Source organism: Lithobates pipiens, unplaced genomic scaffold, assembly GCF_037356315.1.
Source record: "Lithobates pipiens isolate NorthernLeopardFrog02 unplaced genomic scaffold, aLitPip1_a1.2 Scaffold_1, whole genome shotgun sequence".
NCBI lineage: Eukaryota > Metazoa > Chordata > Amphibia > Anura > Ranidae > Lithobates > Lithobates pipiens.
In genome coordinates this window covers 151,730,519-151,749,934 of record NW_027507685.1, presented here as the reverse complement: position 1 = coordinate 151,749,934, position 19,416 = coordinate 151,730,519, and the positions used below count along the sequence as shown (strand labels likewise).

The 19,416-nt window shown below is 44.0% G+C and overlaps 1 protein-coding gene across 4 annotated transcripts in view; it reads left to right on the top strand.

Annotated features, from left to right (window-relative positions):
• NUP188 (nucleoporin 188) overlaps window positions 1-19,416 on the top strand; it is a 169,668-nt gene that overhangs the window by 60,098 nt on the left and 90,154 nt on the right. For all 4 annotated transcript variants that reach the window (XM_077478559.1, XM_077478556.1, XM_077478566.1 and 1 more), the window contains exons 10-13: window positions 7,057-7,168; window positions 13,815-14,015; window positions 15,360-15,449; window positions 17,761-17,826. In XM_077478559.1, the coding sequence (XP_077334685.1) occupies window positions 7,057-7,168; window positions 13,815-14,015; window positions 15,360-15,449; window positions 17,761-17,826 (469 nt within the window). The remainder of the gene's footprint in view (window positions 1-7,056; window positions 7,169-13,814; window positions 14,016-15,359; window positions 15,450-17,760; window positions 17,827-19,416) is intronic.

The window sequence follows — 19,416 nt, the reverse complement described above, 5'->3', positions numbered from 1 at the left end:
AGTATTTTTTGCGAGAAAACTGCTCATGACCCCCAAACATTGTATATTTATATTTTTTTTAGCAGAGACCCTAGGAAATGGCGATCATTGAAATTTTTTATGTCATACGGTATTTGCACAGCTGTTTTTCAAGTGAAATTTTTTTTAAATGAATTTAAAAAAACAAAACACAATATATAACCCAATTGTTTGTATAATATTATCCCCTTGCCGCCGAGCATACGCAGATGTGCGTACTCCGGCTTTCGGGGGCTATCCCGGGATGATGCCCGTTTTTCAGAGTGAGAGAGTGGGCGATTGGGTTTCCAGCTATAACAACCGATGCGGCTAAAAGCCGCTCAGCTGTTACGCCGGAGGAGCGGGAGGGGACGTCCCCCCCCCCCCCCCCGTCGCTCTTTCTTACCGGGGCTCCCGGGAGCACCGATCACACATCCGATGCCTCTGGCGGCTAGGGAGGGACTGGAATGAAGCTGTAAGTGGCTTCATTCTAGTCTGCTAATTGTAAACACGGAAGCGACATCATGACGTCACTTCCAGTTTACTTGGCTGCCAATGGCGCCGGATTTAAAAGTATATGCAGTATTCAGAATCGCCGAAAACGGCGATCTGAATACTTTGAAGTGTACCCCGATCCCTCCATAAAGAGTACCTGTCACCACCTATTACTGTCACAAGGGATGTTTACATTCCTTGTGACAGCAATAAAAGTGGTCAAATTTAAAAAACAAACCAAAAAAATCAACAATTTATTCATTTTAAAATAAGAATTTTTTTTTTTTTAAAGCCCCCCCCCCCCCCGTCGCGAGCTCGCGCAGCAAAGAAAATGCATACGGAAGTCACGTCCGCATATGTAAACGTGTTCAAACCACACATGTGAGGTATCGCCGCGATCGTCAGAGCGAGCGCAATAATTCTAGCACTAGACCTCCTCTGTAACTCTAACCTGGTAACCGGAAAAAAATTGAAAGCGTCACCTATTGAGATTTTTAGGTACCGTAGTTTTGTCGTCATTCCACGAGTGCGTACAATTATAAAGTGTGACATGTTTGGTATCTATTTACTCGGCGTAACATTATCTTTCACATTATGCAAAAGAATTGGGCTAATTTTACTGTCTCCTTTTTTTTAATTCATGAAAGTGTCCCTTTTCCCAAAAAGTTGCGTTTAAAACACCGCTACGTAAATACCGTGTGACATAAAATATTGCAACAATCGCTGTTTTATTCTCTAGAGTCTCTGGTAAAAAAAATATGTATAATGTTTGGGGGTTCCAAGTAATTTTCTAGCAAAAAATATGGATTTTAACTTGTAAACACCAAATGTCAAAAATAGGCTTAGTCATGAAAGGGTTATAGAAGATGTTGCGCTGAGTAAATAGATACCTAACATGTCATATTTTAAAATTGTGCACGCTCGTGGAGTGGCCGCAAACTACGGTACTTAAAAATCTCCATAGACAATGCTTTAAAAATATTTACAGGTGTGAGTGATTATATATCGGTACTACCTTGTATATCCCTGTATGTTGTGGTCGTTCAGGTGCTTATCTAATCGTTTCTTGAAACTATTGATGCCCCCCGCTGAGACCACCAAATGTGGAAGGGAATTCCGCATCCTTGCTGCTCTTACAGTAAAGAACCCTCTACGTAGTTTAAGGTTAAACCTCTCTTATTCAAATTTTAATGAGTGGCCACAAGTCTTGTTAAACTCCCTTCTGCAAAAAAGTTTTATCCCTATTGTGGGGTCACCAGTACGGTATTCCAGAGAGAATAAGTTCAACCTTTCCTCCAGACCCTTTATTGGCTTTGTTACCCTTCTCTGTACTCGCTCCATTTCCAGTACATCCTCCCTGAGGACTGGTGCCCAGAAATGGACCGCATACGCTAGCTGCGGCCGGACCAGAGTCTTGTAGAGCGGAGAATTATCGTTTTATCTGTGGAATTAATCCCCTTTTTAATGCATGCCAATATTCTGTTTGCTTTGTTAGCAGCAGCTTGCATGCCATTGCTGAGCCTAACATCTACTAGGACCCCCAGGTTCTTTTCCATCCTATATTCCCCCAGAGGTTCTCCCCCCCCCCCCCCCCCCGGTGTATAGATTGCATTCATATTTTGTGACACCCAAATGCATTATTTTACATTTCTCTTATATTCACTGACTGACACAGCTTCTCTCTTAGCCATTGGGTTTTTTCGCCACCTTTAGGAGAATACTAGGCATTACATGCTATGTAAAACACAGAGCTTTGCAGTTTCGCCCAAGGGACGGTCCCTTAGGTAACAACCCCTCAGCCTGCCATGCAGTCATCAGTTTTATTTTGCATAGTGAAGGAGAAGGACCTAGGAACCCTGCAGTCCCATCGGTCCGTGTTTTTTTTTTTTTCTTCTGCAGAAGCTTTGCTTTTTGTGCAAGATGATAGATCCTGTGATCTGCTATCAACAGCCGGCTGGATGACAGGCTGGATACCCTTATCCTTATAGTCTCCCCAGCCTGGCCATCGAGCTCCGTGCTGGGTCAGCCACGACGTACCTCAGCTCCAGAGCTGGTCAGTGAGCTTTAATGCTCCGGGGAGCACATATGACCGGTAGGGGTGCGCATCTTCACTGGTCTCACAATTCGATTTGATTATGATTATCTGGTCAACGGTTCAATTTGATTCTATTCCGCGATGCACCATGATGCATCACGATTACTGACATGCTCCCACTTCCGCTTGGGCCACCTAGGCGGCCCTTCCTCTCTGCAATCTTCTGGGACACATCACAGGTCCCAGAAGATTGCCGGCTGTGCAGGACAGCGCAGTGAGACATGCGCACCTGGCTGTGAAGCTGCAAGATGTCACACCTGGATGCCCACAGTAGTATTGCCAGCACCGTGGACAGGCAGGGGAGAGAATGGAGGGTTCGGGTGGCCACATTGCTGGATTGTGGGACAGGTGAGTGTCTTTTTTAAAAGTCAGAAGATACACTTTTTTTGTAGCTGCTGACTTTTAATAAACAAAAAAAAAAAATACTAGGCCCCTCTCTGCCAGCGATCTTCTGGGACCATTATCTGGCCAATGGCAGAGCGCAGTGCGCGCCCGGCCGTAAGCTGTCACGGGTGGGTGTCACTGCCCACAGTAGATGATGGCGCTGAGGAGAGGAGGGGGAGAGGAGCGATGCTCCGTGCTGCCACATCGATGGACCGTGGGACAGGTGAATGAGATTATTAAAAATCAGCAGCTACACTTTGTAGCTGCTGACTTTTAATAAACTAAAAAACGGGTGGAACTCCGATTAACTAAGTGCACTAATCTGGTGCACTACAGGGTACAGGAATTCACACACACCCGGCTGCTGGGAGGTCAGGAGGGATTAGTATCCAAATCCACAACTGACAAACAGCCCTGTGAAGTTCCCTGTACTGTCTCTGTGATGATTTACTCGCCCCCCCTCGTTTGTACCTTCCAGCACACTAGGGGTTAACACAGTGGAATGTGCAAACAAGGGGGGGCAGGTAAATGTCATCACAGAGCACGTGTAGGAGCCAGTGTATGTAGAGTACAAACATACGTGTACTCTACATACTGCTGCTAAATTATACCTGTGTGGGGAGACTGGTGATAAATGCAATTATAATCTATTAAGTGCCCACCGCTGTATGCATTTTAAAATATATGCAGCTTTTCATATCTCGTTTATTAGTGTGTGAATAACTGTACAAGCCGCTCAGTAGTAGTAGGAGATAAACTCTAACATAATGAGGTCAGGTGCATTGGTCACTGCTCCCGCCTAATTTCTTATTGCACTAATGGAGGGTGATTTCTGCTGCGAATGGGCAATTTTGGCTAGCATCGACCTGTCTGTTCTCCCTCTTCATAGTTTGCCAGTTTATTAAAGAAGCGTTTCCACTCTGCTGCCGAGGTAGCAAGACGACAAAGAGCCTCACTAGTCGATAGCCATGAATCTTTGCATTCCTCTGTAGGATCAGAGATAAATTTAGCCCCCAGCTCACTCACCAATCGCTCCAAACCCTCTATTTGGGCACATGTGGCCTGCTTAATCATGTGATCGCCCTGATAAACGTACCTAGAAAGAAGAGGCCTTAAAGGTCTCCCACACACTCTCCATCATAGAATGACCTCCATGTACTTGCCAGAATTCCCCAAGATAGTTGGTTACTATCTGTGCATGCGATGAAAATAAGTTAAGCCAGAAGGTGTTCAGTTTCCAAGGGGGCCTGGACATAGTCGAGATTGATCTCACCTCCAGTATAGTAATTACAGGCGAGTGATCAGAGATGCTGTGTATATCATAGTTAATCTCTGATACGTACTGGGAAGCTTCAGCTGAGCAAATACTAAGATTTATTCGGGATGGGGACATGTATGGTTTAGAGAAGTAGAATTGTTTTTTTCCTTGGGTGTTTATCGCGCCAGAGATCAGTCCAGCCCACTTCCTCAATACATTTTTCAAGGGCGTACATCGAGAGCCACGTACTGAGCTCACTGGGGGGATGTTTATCTAACAGTTAAAATCTCCCATAATGTATAGAGGAATATCCTGGTGGCACAACTGATATTCTAGTACTACCTGGAGCACCTGGTGATTGTATGGAAACGGAACAAATAAAATTAAAGAATACATTACAAGGCAAATATACGGCATAGCAGTATTACATATCTCCCCTCTGCATCCAGCACACACTCTATTTCCTGATAATCTAAAAAGTTGTGTATCAGTACACTCATACCCCTCAAGGTGTGAGTGGAATGATAGGACCATCCCACCCATGACAGTTTCAAGTAAGAAGTTGAATCAGGAGTCAGGTGGGTCTCTTACAATGAGCAGGTGAGCATTTGCGTAGGGAGATAAATACCATGGTGCGCTTCAGGGAGTCATGTATCCCTCTAAATTACATGATATCACCGAAACCATGGCTATCTTGGATCCATTTGTGTAAACATAGAAAGGCAAGTAATAAGCACAATGTCCCACAGCAAATTATCATGTAGATGCCCAGTCGCAAATTTTAACTCTGGATAATTGTCCTGTAAAGGAGGTAAACCTCTAAAGAAATGAAATATAATGAACAAAACATAATTGTGGCACGCCACTACAAACTTGGGTAGTTCAGCCCATGGATTGTGCCCAAAAGGCAGACCAATCGTCAGGGGGTGCCGTTAACTGGCCCCCAGCCCGGTCCCGAGATCCCAGCGATCAGTACCTGTTACAGTTCCGGGCACGTCCCAAACTTTGGTAGGACAACTGGTCCTCCTCTTCATATGCTGAGTAGGATCCAACAGGGACCCAATTGCAACCATAATGAAGAGTTAAAAAAAAAAATCACTAGGTAGAAAACTTTTGTAGAAAATGCTCTTTTTGAACAAAAGGTATTTATGTTCCTGTCTCATTGCGTAGGCAGAGAATTAGCACAGTGTGATGAGGCCCAATAAGCCTCATGTGGAACTCCAAGGTGCATAGAATGGGCTCAGTCATCCTCCGCCGCCAGCCTCCATGCCTGATGGAAAGCATTCTCGTTTACATCCAACCATGCCAATGCATCTGATGCATTTTCAAAGAAATGTGTTTGCCCTCGTGCTGTGATATGGAGCCTGGCAGGGTAAAGCATAGCGTATGGGGCCTGAAATTGTTGTAGACGCCTTTTGACTTCAGTAAAGCAGGCCCTGTGTTTCTGCACATCCGAAGAAAAGTCAAGGTAGGAGATCCGCACTTCATTAAACTGGATGTTTCGCTTTTCCCAGGCCAGTTGCAAAATAATCCCCCTATCTTTGTAGTATAGAAGCCAAGCCAACATTGGTCTTGGTGGATGGCCAGTTGGAATGGGACGCAAGGGCGGACTCTATGTGCGCTTTCAATTGCATACAACATGGTAAAGGCCTTCTTCCCAAATATCTCAATTAGCCACTGCTCTACAAAGTCTGTGGGGTCTCTACCCTCCACTTTTTCAGGGATACCCACGATGCGCACATTGTTGCACCTTTAGAGGTCGTCAGCTTGCATATCAACTGTTTAATCAGCCTGGTGTTAGCTTGTGTTTCCCTGACTAGAAGAGGGAGTTTGTCCTCTTAAGTCACTGATCTTTCTTTCAGCTGCAGTTGTTCTTTCCCTGATTTTTTTATTTTTTTTGTAGGTCTTGTCTGATGAGGGTCACTTCCTCTTTCAGGCTGCCAAAATGATCTTGTAAAATGTTGTCTGAAGCAGTGCATTTATTAACTGCCCGCAATATAGCAGCCAGGGTCGGCTGTTCAGTCTCCTCTTCTCCCTCTATCTCCTCAGCCTCAGTCTCATAAGTGTGTGTCTCTGACTGTGTTGAAATGGCTGCCTCTGTTAGGTTCCTCTCCACCTCTTCCTGCACTGTCTTCCCCTCAGCCAAAGCCTCCAGCTCTGCTGTATTAGCCAAATCTGCCAGCCCAGAGAGCTTCTGGGCATAGTACCTCATATCCCTGGGTTGGTCACCAGTAGCCATTTTAATGGTTTTGGGCGGCTTGCTCACTGTGTCCTCGGGATTCGGATTCTGGGCCGCTCGGTTCCCTCCTTGTTTTTACAGGTAACCACCATCTCGGCAGGACTCAAAACAGAGCAGGTATGTCAGCGGGGGATCTGGAACCCTCAGCACCAAAGAATCATTCCTGCAGAGCCGGGAACAGGAGCAAACACAGGGTCACTGATTCTTTTTCTGACATGTTGGGTCTATAGCTTTCACTTGGATCTGTAAGTCGCACCAAGTAAATACAACTGGTTAAAACAAAAACTTTCTGTCTTCCTTTTTGAGGTTGCAAAGCAACAAAATGTGATCATTTAAAGGGGGTGGTGATTATTTTCTATACTCACTGTATGTGTGCGTTTTGTGTGTAACTTTCAGTCTTTGTACAGCAAAAAAGCAATGGTATATCCTTGAGAATGGAAATACGATCGTGAAGCTTTTTTTTTTTTTAAGTCCTCACTAAAATAAAGAAACTCTCGTTTTGTATATATTTTGTTTGATGTTTGCTAAATATAGTTGACACTAGTGATTGTCTTCACCACCTTGAAATATGTTTTCCTTCACTTAAAGGTACTTTGAAGTTCTTATTCTACTGGAAGGAATTGACATGGACTCTTTACAGGAGTGTGCTTTAAAAGACAACATTGAACACCCACTCAGCAATGAACCTCAGATTTGCAAGGTAAATCCCTTCACAATGATTGGTGTATTTAAGGTGTATTTTTTTTTCCACAGAGCAGAGTTGTCACAAGATCACAAATGTGTTTGTCAAATACACATCACAAATATTAACATGGCATATCGGGGTACATTTTGGGAAATTACAGAAAGTGGATGTAATTTTGGTTGGGAAAGATTGTTTTATGTAAGGTGTTTATTTTCTGATTAAAAAAAAAAAATGAAAAGAAAACAACTTCCAGCGCACATACATTTCAAAATCTGACGTGCATTTGTACAAATCACATAAAACATTTGCCTACAATAGTACAATTTGTTCCTTTCATATAGCCAACAAGTCTAAGCCTCTTAGCAGTCAAATCTTGCAACCAGCTGAGCATATTTACTAAACACAATCATTGTGTGGGACATTGAAGAATTCTTGGGATGAAAAGTTTCCTAGGGCCTATAAAGCCGAGGAGCCCAAAGCCTTTCAAACTTGCCGGGTTCCCCCTATGTCTGTCTGTCTATCTATAACCTTTCTGGCCTCAAACAAGGCCCAAGAGAAGGTAACACTAACCATCTACTCCGGGATTGCCCAAACCCCCCCCAGGATGCCCAACACGCAACATATTGGGTACAGAGGTACAGTTGTCTGAAACACCCGATTGAGTGTTGAGAGAACTCCGCTCCAATACTGATGGAGTTTTGAGCAACGCCAGAGGAGATGTATGAGAGCGTCCGGATCCCGTCTGTACCTACCACACAAGGGGTCTGCCATTTTACCCATCCTATGAAGCTTTACTGGGGTATAGTGTACTCTAAGTATAATATACAGCTGAGACACTTTCTGAGATATATTTAGAGAGCAGTTAGGAATAGATTGAACTGCTTCCTCCCACTGTTCCCTTGTTAAGGGCCCCAAGTCTTTTTCCCATTTGGATGTTTGTTTTATGTAAATTAATAAAAAATAAAAAAAAGTTGTGCTTAAATAATAGAAGCCTGTGCCTTTTTTCCCTTCTCTTTAAGCCATTTCCCATAGATATTTTTGGAGCCAACAACTTTTAAGGGGAAAATTTGAGGTGCAGCTTATCAAGAGCTAGAAGTTGCACTGGCTGGGACTATCAAGGTGGATAGTGGGGAGTGTTTTAACCACTTTAGCTCTGGAACGTTTCCCCCTTCCTGACCAGGCCATTTTTTGTGATACAGCACTGCGTTACTTTAACTGACAATTGCGCGGTCGTGTGTCAATGTACCCAAATAAAATTGATGTCCTTTTTCCCCCACAAATAGACCTTTTTTTTTTGGGTGATATTTGATCATCTCTGCGGTTTTTAGTTTTTGCACTATAAAAAAATACCGACAATTTTGAAAAAACACCCCAATATTTTTGACTTTTTGCTATAAAACACATTCAATAAAAAATTTTTAAAAATCGAATTTCTCACACAGTGCTTGGGAAATTGTACTGTTTTCTATGTTTTCTGTATGGTATGTGCGGTTGGCCCTTGCTCTAAAAACACTCATCAAGTGGGACTCAGTTGAGACTCATTCACCCTGAAGTTAGCAATTCTGCCCTGGGATCATGGCGTCACGTGATCATGGAACAATGTCTGTGATATCCTGGAATGTCAGATGCCTCAACAAATTTAAAAGGGCACTGATGTTCCAGTATGTCAAGACGCACAACCCGCAGGTACTGATCCTACAGGAGACCCACTTGATGGATGGCAAACTGATGGCCTTGAAAAAGCCCTGGGTTCAGAAAACTTTTCATGCCACATATTCCTCATATGCCAGGGGGGTCTCAATACTGATAAATCCTACTCGTGTAAAGTTGAGGCGGTCCATACAGACCCCCATGATGTATATTATAGTAGGAGTTTATATCCCACCACCTTTCAAACCGGAAGTGCTGTACACTATTTTGGAGAGGATTACCCCATACTGTCCAGCTAAATTGTTAATCCTAGGAGACTTCAACAACACCCTCTCCCCTGATCTGAACAGGCCCACACCATCACAGTCCTCTACGGGGGACCTGCAGGGGTGGATACACTCATCAGGGGTTACTGAGGTGTGGAGGTGGTTACATTCCCAGACTAAAGCTTACTCATGTTTTTATACCTCATATAAAACCTCCTCCAGAATTGATTACGCGTTCGCAAATCAACTTATGTTAACTGACATAGTGGAGGCAACCTAGCTACCTAGTGGACTTTCTAATCACTCCCCCTCAAGATCACTATGCGGACCCAAGAAAAACGCAGTGGCTCCATGTGGCACCTTGGGGCCCACTGGATCTCCCATGACGAGATATCAGGTCAGACCCCACAAACATTACGTGAATTTTGAGAACATAATGCGGGTTCATCCTCTCCTCCTACAGTCTGGGGCGCCTTCAAGGCGTTCACTAGAGGACACTATATGTCAGCAATTAAGGCGGTGAAGGTAAATCAACAAGCCAGCACAACATGGTTGGAGGGGGAGATTGAGGAGGCATCAGTCACTTATGGGCATCAGTCACTTATGGGTCTGTCCCCTCGGTCTCCAATTTCGAATGGCTGCAGTCCACAAAAAAGAGATCTCCAACTCCATCTCACTGAGGTCACACGTTTAGAGTTATTCCACACCAAAGATTCTTTGAGCAGCGTGATAGAAATGGTAGACTGCTAGCAATGATGCCTCATCACGACATCCCTATGACTCTGATCCCCGAACTGGTCTCCCCTACAGGTGAATCTATTACATCCCAAGAGGTTATCCTAAAGGAGTTTCAGACCTTCTATCAGGCACTATACGGTACCACAGTCCCTCAGGATATGACTCCTGGCGAGATGGCACCTCTCCTAGACCCCCTGGCTCTGGGGTGGCTCTCGGGGAGAGGTCACATCTGGTCAGGGCTATCACTGCAGAGGAAGTACATGCTATCATTAACTCATTGGCAACTGGGAGAGCCCCGGGCCCTGATGGTCTACCTGACGAATTCTACTGGTCTCGTGAGAATCTCTTACCCCCCCCCCCCCCCCCCCCCCCTGTTGGCAGACCTGTATACCAAATGTCTGGGGGGGTGCGCTCCCACCCTCCATGGCAGACACACACATTATTCTAATCCTTAAAGCCAAATAAAGATCCCAAACAGTGTGCCTCATACAGGCCCATAGCACTGTTCTACATTGATTTCAAAATATTATCTAAATTAATTACTGTTAGACTCAACCTACTTCTGCCCTCCATTATAGACCTGGACCAGACTGGATTCATGGCCCATAAATCAATGGATGTTAACCTCCACAGACTGTTCACCAACTTGCATGCCATACATGACAATGTTGGCACTAGAGCGGTTGCCTCCTTCGATATCGAAAAGGTGTTTGATTCGATCGAATGGCCATTTTTTATGGGAAACACTGCGGAGGATGGGATTTGGTTTTTATTGCGTGGCTGCAAACTATATACAAATCTCCGAAGGCTACCATCAGGCAGGGGGGGGGGGTGATGTCTCTCCCCCCTTCCCACGGTCCAGGGGTACCAGGCAGGCCCTCTCTCTCCGGCACTATTCACAATTGCTATGGAACCGGTGGCGGAGGCACTGCAGGTTTTGCCCCACATAAAAGGACTAAAAATAGCATGGCTGGAAGAGAGGGTAGCTCTATATGTGGATGACCTCCTACTTTTTCTGAACGATGCAGACTCCTTCCTTAGAGGAGCGCTGCAAGTATTGACTGAATTCTCCAAATTAACAGGCTTACGGGTGAACTGGACAAAATCCCAGTTACTAGCTATTGACCCTGAGGTGAAAAGACTAGCCCCGCCAGATCTCCAACTGCAATGGGTAGACAAATTGGTGTACTTGGGGGTGCGCGTCTCGAGGGACGCATCCAGCTTTATCCCCCTTAACCTAGAACCGTCCTCTATCCTTATTAGGCCGCACTGACTTAATTAAAATGAACATCATACCTAAATTTACCTACGTATTCCGTAATTCCCCACAATAGATACCTTGCTAATTTTTTATGCAATTTAACCAAATGTTCTCCTCCTTCCTCTGGGGCTCAACCCCCCCCCTAGATTTAAACTGTCCACACTGATGTGTCCAGTGTTGCAGGGGGGTTTGGCGTTTCTTGACTGCCAGAAATATTTTCTGGCTGGTCACGGCAGTTTGGTGGCTAGTTCTGGACGCGTCCAACCCCATGGCAGTTCTGGAGGCTGTGGTGGGATGTTCTGTGGAGGCCCCAACACATTTACCCCTTCGAGGTCCCAAGGCTCCATACGACCTGACCACCTCCATGCACATGACTCTAAAGGCCTGGAAGGCAGGACTCGGACTTGATAAGTTTCCACGGAATGCAGTCTCTCCACACACCCCCCTATGGAACATCCATACCTTACCCCATCTTTACTCATTACCAGACCCCAAGATATGGGCCAAATGTGGTATTAAACTAATATCTGACCTCACCACCGGCACAGCAATACACCCCCTTCAATCATCTAGTATGCCACAATAATGCTCCACACTTGCATTTCTTTCGCTATATGCAGCTGTCTAATGTGTTTAAAGCCCGAATATTACACAAATAGTGCAATCCGATCTGGAGAGGGTCACAAGATATGAATGCACCATGAAACCAACTTCGGTCCTCTATGTACCTCTCCTTAGAGTTTCCTCTCCAGATCTGTCAAAGCTCTGTCAGCGATGGACACAAGATATCCCGGGACTGGACTCCGAGGATTGGGATGACTTGTGGGACTTCCCCTTCAAAATCCTGGTCTCACTTCGAGACCGCCTCATACAATACAAAATACTACTCTGGGCATATATTACCCTTTATAGATTGCATAAAATGAGAACCTCCCTGTCCTCGGAGTGTTGGAGGTGTACTGGGGATCCGGGCGACTTTATACACATCTTCTGGTCCTGCCCAGCAATTAAAAACTACTGATCACAACTACTATCTGTAATACAAGAAGTGGTGGGAATAGATATAGCCCCAACAACGCAGATATGCTTTCTAGGCTTAGTAGAAGACTAATAAGGAAACCTACCAAAATAGAGGATGCCCCAAAAAATACGATAGAGTATGGACCAAATGGCTAGCAGACCAATTGAGCATGTACGTAATACCACTCTATGGGTGGATGTGATTTTGATACTTTGGGTGACTTTTTTGTATTGTAATCTCTGATATGGGTTTATTTGATATCTATTATTGTCCCTTGGGTCTCGACTGAAACATCTGATCCTTAGATATTTCAGTTGAGCAGGAGCCAATACAGCACTAGGTTGAGTGTTCTTTTCTTGTAGACGTGCTACAGCTTTATGTCACTAATGATGGAAGCAGCCCAATTGCAGGCTGGCACTGGCCCCTGCGTGGGTCTAGTCCCAATACTGTGGCAGGTTTACTGTTTGTTTGTATGTCTTATACTCAATAAAAATAAAGAAAAATAAAAAATCTAATTTCTTCATCAGTTTAGGCCAATATGTATTCTGCTACATATTTTTGGTAAAATGAAAACCCAATAAGCATTAATCGATCTGTTTTTGCAAAAGTTAAAGCGTCTACAAACTATGGGATAGATGTATGGTCTTTTTATTGTTTTTACTAGTAATGGCGGCGATCAGATATTTTTAGCAGGACTGCGGTGGGCAAATCTGACACTAAGTGATACTTTTTAGGGACCAGTGACACCAATACAGTGATCCTTGCTGAAAAGATGCACAGTCACTGTATAAATGACACTGGCAGGTAAGGGGTTAACATCAGGGGCAATCAAACTGTTAAGTGTGTTCCTTGGGTGTTCTTTCTTACTGTGTGGGGGATGGACTGACTTGAGGAAAAGACACATCTGTGTTCCTGATTAGCAGAAATCGCAGATCTCTCTCTCTCGCTCGTGCTCTCACTCTCTCTCTTGCTTTCTCTCTCTCTCTCTCGCTTTCTCTCTCTCTCTCGCTTTCTCTCTCTCTCTCGCTTTCTCTCTCTCTCTCTCGCTTTCTCTCTCTCTCTCTCGCTTTCTCTCTCTCTCTCTCGCTTTCTCTCTCGCGCGCGCTCTCTCTCGCGCACTCTCTCGCGCTCCCTCTCTCTCTCGCGCGCGCTCTCTCTCTCTCGCTCCCTCGCTGACAGAACGGTGTGCCTTGTTCACATAAGCAGACCGCCGTTCTGTCTCTCCAGAGAATGATCGCGGGTGGCCGGCGGCCACCGGATCCACTGATTGGCTCCCGCTGTGTCCAATCACAGCTGCAGTGCAGCTCTGGCGCGCATGCACCCGAGCCAATGGAGGAAATCAAGTACAGATATGTGATTTTGCACTAAAGGGCCGCCCTGCTGCAGTATATGTACGCGGGGCAGTCCCTAAGCAGTTAAGCAATGCATTAGCTCCAGTTTCATTTCTGGCCTCTTGGAAACCTATTATGGAGTTGCCATTTGCATCTTTTGACCATATGTAATATCCATTGACACTATATTCTATTGTATTTGTCCTTTGTGTATTTAGAGGCTGCTACAGCTGTACTAAGAAGATTGCCCTAGTGTTGGATTTACTTGGACTCGTTATGGACTCGCATTTTAATTCTTATGATTGTTGTTCCTAGCAAGTTAGGTATAGTGATTAAACCTTTATGCCTATAATATTCCCTTTTTGACACTACATTCTATAACTATTCCGAACAGGACATGGATCAGATCTTGTTTACTTTTGGAGACCTCCCACATCATGCTCCTATTCTTCTGGCCTGGGCTCTCCTTCAACACACACTTGGCACAGATGATGCTTCTCCAGCCACCCGAAAAATGGGCAACACTGCTTTACAGCTCCATGTTTTCCAGTATCTGACCAAAATGCTTCAAGGTCTCGGTTGTGGTGAGCATAGTGTGAGTATTGCCACACGGTGTTTATTTATCTTTGGCAAATCTGCTATTACGTTATTTAGAGCCAATTCATTGGCCCATTCAGTAGGCTTAAAGTGGAACTTTACCCATAACTACTTGATAAAAAATAATGTTCTTTAGCAAGGAACCTACAACCTCAACATTAATAATTATGCTACCAAAATGATTGTGTGCTGAAAATTGCCTCCAGCATTACTTCTGTTTCTTCTTGCTGGAGGCTGCCATTTTGCTAAAGCTCAGAGCCCTGATCAGCAGTAAATTACAAAGAGGAACAAAACTAATGGATTTAAAAAAAAGTTACATTCCTGAAATGCCGGTGTTCTGTCCAAAAATGTCCGCCTATCGAATAGTGTCCGCTGTGTACTGCGTAGGCGCAGCACAGGGCACAAGAAGATTCGGAAAATCTCTGAAAATGAACGCGCCTGCGCCGTGAGTTGAGGTGCAAGCCCCACCATCCAAGTGGACGGCCCCTCGCGGGCTTGCCACGCTTTGCTCGCCACGCTTCGGGCATGGCCTCGCTTCGCTCGTCATGCTTCGGGCACGCCCTCGCTTCACTCGTCACGCTTCGGGCATGGCCTCGCTTCGCTTGGCTCTCTTTTGTTCTAACTCTATGTCCACTTGGATGGTGGAGCTTGAACCTGGACTCACGGCACAGGCGCTGTTCATCTTCGGATATTTTCGGAATCTGCTTGTCATGTGTACTGCGCATGCGCAGTACACAGCGGACACTATCCGACGGGGGACATTATTTGGCACGACACCATGATTGCTAACTTTAACTTGCATTGTCCTCAAACAAACTGTGAAACCGCAAATGTCTGGTGTAATAACTGATCAAATGTGCAGCACCGTGTCAGTTCAAACAGAAGCTGCTTCCTTGGCTGTAAAGTTTTAGAGGGTTTAAATCTGTCTTAAGGTTGTCAGCAGATCGGCCTCTACAAATTCGGCAGTAAATAAAAATGTAGAGCAAAATGGGTAGCAACTGAGCATGTGCAGAGCAGGGTGAGATAGTGTATTACTGGATTTTAAACAGTATAGGCACTTATGTTTAATGTTTTATATAGCTATACCTACAAAATGGACCAGCCTGACGTTATCTAGCAGGACCTCTTTTTCCAACTAAAGTTCCACTTTTATTTACTGGCCTGTCGGTAACAGGGATGGAAACATTGTAGTGTCCTTATACAGAAATGTACACTTTGTATCAATAATAAAAATGTGGGCTGTCCTTTTTAGTAGTAATCAGTATAATCCATTTTATTGGGTCATCGTTTTATGTTATTCCCTTTCACCTATTGATACATGTTTTCATTGTTTGTGCTGCAGTGTACAACCAGTACAGCTTGTCTGTGTATCTACAGTCTGCTGTGTTTTGTGCTGATCTCCATAGACCAACAAACACTGGGCAATCAGCAGGTGAGTTTTTTTTTTCTTTTATATCAGATTTTATTTTATTTGAAAGAGGTTTTATACAATAAACAAAATGAACATAACCCAGAAATACGTTACAAAACAAAAATGGATACAAAATACAGAGCACAGAAAAAAAGGCACAAAGAGCATACCTAAATGCAATCAAAACAGTAAGTAAAAAGCATAATAACGACCAGCAAAAAACTAACATTGCATATGGGCCCCACTTCTATTAAACAAAACAATACAGCTATTCCTGAAAGGGCCTGTAACTTAAATGGATGTAACCCCCCAATTTTTTTTTTTTTTTTTTTTTTTAAATTGAGAGTCATACCTGGTACAGCAGAGGATGTCATTTCATCTGTGCCCAGTCTTGCCACAAAGATTTAATCCAGCTCTGAGCAATCCTTTTATCTTTTTTCAGTAAGATAAAAACGAACACAGAGAAATAGGTGTACGTTTCTTCCACCCTTGCTGTGACTGACTGCTGATTTCCTTATATCATGCATGAGTGAGCGTGAGAGAGGCATTCTGTGTACTTCATATCCCTTCCTCTTGAATCATCCACTGGAGACGGCTGTGTATGTGCACATGCGCAGGAGTGACATGAAGCCATGAGTGGGCTCTGCTTCTTCACAGAACGCGCTCTGCCACTCCTGTGCGCGCACTTTAGACTCACCTGGCGTGAGGTTCGTTCTTTCGATGCTGGCTAGCCGAGGGGAGAGTAGAGGTGGGCAGGGAGACTACTGACATCACGACTCTGCCCACCGAGCACCAGACAAGATACCCTCCCACTGAATCCAGAGTTTTGTATGGCAGTAGTTAAGCAATGATGAGAGCGGGTTTACATCCACTTTAACTTGCTTCTGGGCCCATGTGGGTCAGCCAAGGTGATCAAATTGAATAAAAAACATTTTAATGAATTTATAAGAAAAAAGGTCTGTCGGAGAATGCAGGGAAGTCCACTTAGGGGTGATGATCCTTCAAACCACGAACAGCGCACTTACAACAGCGATCCTTATTGGCGGCCTGAGCAACAAAAAATCAACGTAGCTCAATAACAATGTAAAAAGATCGACTGGAATGTTCACATTTAAAATCCCATTAAGTGTGCCCACAACCTCCGCCCAATACCACTGGAGTTTCGCGTAACGCCATAATAAGTGTGTTGGGTACCCCAAATTACCACATCTAGGACAGGCCAGATAGGCTCTTAAGCCAATAGCACACAAAAATTCCAGGGTCCTCTACACCCTATGGAGAATGAAAAATCCAGGTTAACCTATGCAGAGGAAAGTGAAACATGGGGAAGTGCCTGAAGAATCTCTTCTCAAGAATTGCTTGAAATAGGCCCAATATCCTGTTCTTACTTTGCTCTAGAAGGCAGATGGAATTCATAAGGGTCTCTCTAAAAGGGCTGAGTAGGTAACAGAAATAAGGACCCCTGGTGGAAGATGCTTATGCTACTCTATCCAACACTGACTTCAAGGAAAACCAAACGGGAAAAGAAGAAAATTGATTATGCAAAAGCGTGCAAAAATTGGTAACGCCGCCTAGGGTTCAAGAAAAATTCCCTTATTAGCTGCTGAAAGAAGTGAACCCTTCTCATATAGTAGTGAAAGAGTAAGAACTCCTGCCCGTTCCCACCTCTGGAAGCCTTGGAAGATAGATAGCTCAGGGAACCTGTCATTACCCTAAATAGGGGTATATTTGCTGAGGGAGGAGACCCCCAGTGACTTCTTGGCATCCCATGCCTTTAACAACAGTGTACATGTGGGCATTTTGGAAAGACCAGAGCACCCTGACAACCCCTCCAAGGCATACAGTGGTGAGCGTCCCTGAAATGCACTGGAGCACTAGCTGAAGCCTCTGAGTCCCATTGTGAAAAGTGCTGCATTTGGGCTGCAAGAAAAGCAGGTGAGCTTTAATTACATTTTAGCACCAGATCTAAATGACCATCCTTGAGTGCACCCTTTTGTGGGTGGATGGCTTTTTTTCTGCTGAAACCTTTGCAGAGGGGTGGCAAAAAATGTTGTTTCACATAGTTGGCATTTTGCTTTATTGTAAGTTGATTGTGTCAAGATGTCTGCTAAAGAATAATAACTTGGGTAAATCATGCCTCATCCACTGTTTTTTAAAATCATTTCTTGATTGTGTGAAAATGTAATTTGACTAGAAGTCATGTCTGCTTTTAGGAAGACGTTACCTGATGTCCCCTTACTTGAGTTTCATTCTCCAGCATGTCATTGTGAGATTCAAGAATGTATGTGGATTTTTTTTTTTCTTAACTTTTTGTTTTTTTTGCCTTTTACAGGACATAATTGACACTGCTTGTCAAGTACTGACTGCACCAAACTTGTCAGAACTTTTCTGGAATACAGTAAGTGGGGAGATATGCAGTGGATTTGTGGACTGAATCACATGCCACCATGTTACCCCTGAATTTCAGTAATAACATTTTCCTACAGTAGCTTGTCTGTACAAAGAATGTTTTGACTGGATTCCTTAAAGAGGAGGTTCACACAAAAATTGAACCTCCGCTTTTCAATTGATCGGCTTCAGCTGCTGACAACGCTGGGGCAGGTAAGTGTGCATTTATTAAAAGTCAGCAGCTGCAGTATTTGTAGCTGTTGGCTTTTAATGTTTGTTTGTTTTTTTTGTTTTTTTTAGGTGGACCTCCTCTTTAAGTGTTTCTTATCAAAAGTAGTATGCCATATTTTTGCAAAAGCATTCAATACAGTTCTCAATAAATGCTGAATCTACAAACTAAGGTCTATAGGCATGGACCTTACAGTTAGTTCATGGATAGAAAACTGGTTAGGGGGCTGTGTCCAAAGGGTGGTGATAAATATCGTGCACTTATACTTGTCTGGAGTGGCAAGTGGGGTACCCCAAGGCTCTGTCTTGGGACCAATTCTGTTTAATTTATTCATAAATTATATAAAGGATGGGATAAATGGCTCAATCTCAGTTTTTGCAGATATACCAAAATAAGCAGGGCAATAACTTCACATCGGGATATATAAATTTAACAGGAAGACCTGAATAAAATAATGGGGTGGTCATCTGCATGGCAAATGAGGTTTAATGTTGAGAAATGTAAAGTAATGGACTTGGGGGCTAAAAATATAAACACAAACTACTCACTAGGGGGAATCAGGGATGGAGAAAGATCTAGGGGTCCTGGTAGAACACAGATTGGCCAATAGTATGCAATGTCAAGCTGCAGCAAGCAAAGTCCACAGACTAATAGCTTGCATAAAAAGGGATATTACTGCAGAGATAAAATGATAATCCTGCCACTTTATAAAACTGCGGTTTGGCCACATTTAAAGTATTCCATCCAGTTCTGGTCACCAGTTCTCAGGAAGGATGTGCTGGAGAGAGTCCAGAGAAGGGAAACCAAATTAATAATGGGACTGGAGGTCTTTAATTACGAAGAACGACTACAAGCACTAAATGTATTCTCTCTGGAGAAGAAACGCTTGATAGGAGATATGATAGCAGTATACAAATACCTCAGTGGTGATCCCAGCATAGGAAGAAAACTTTTCAGTCTCGAGGAGTGTAAGAGGACAAGGGGCCTCACAATGAGATTGGAGAAGTGGTTTATTATTAAGCTGTGTAGGGGGTTTTTCACTGTCAATAGGGATGTGCATGAACTTCCTGTAAGCCTAGGTTCACAATAATGCTGGTTTGAAATTTCAAACCGGCAATACAGTCCAACTTCGGGGTTGATATGACAGACATCTGTGCGGGTTCATGCACAGATATCCATTCAAATCGCCCCTGAAGTCGCCAAGAGTAGTACAGTAACTACTTTTGGGAATCTGTTCGGTGCCGCAAAGTTGGATTCGGATGATGCCAATCCCAGTAATAACCGCCACACATGTCAAATCGGCCCAGTGTGAACATGGGCAAAATGTCTCCTACAACTTGTTAAAAGTCACATTTTGACTATGGGGACTAC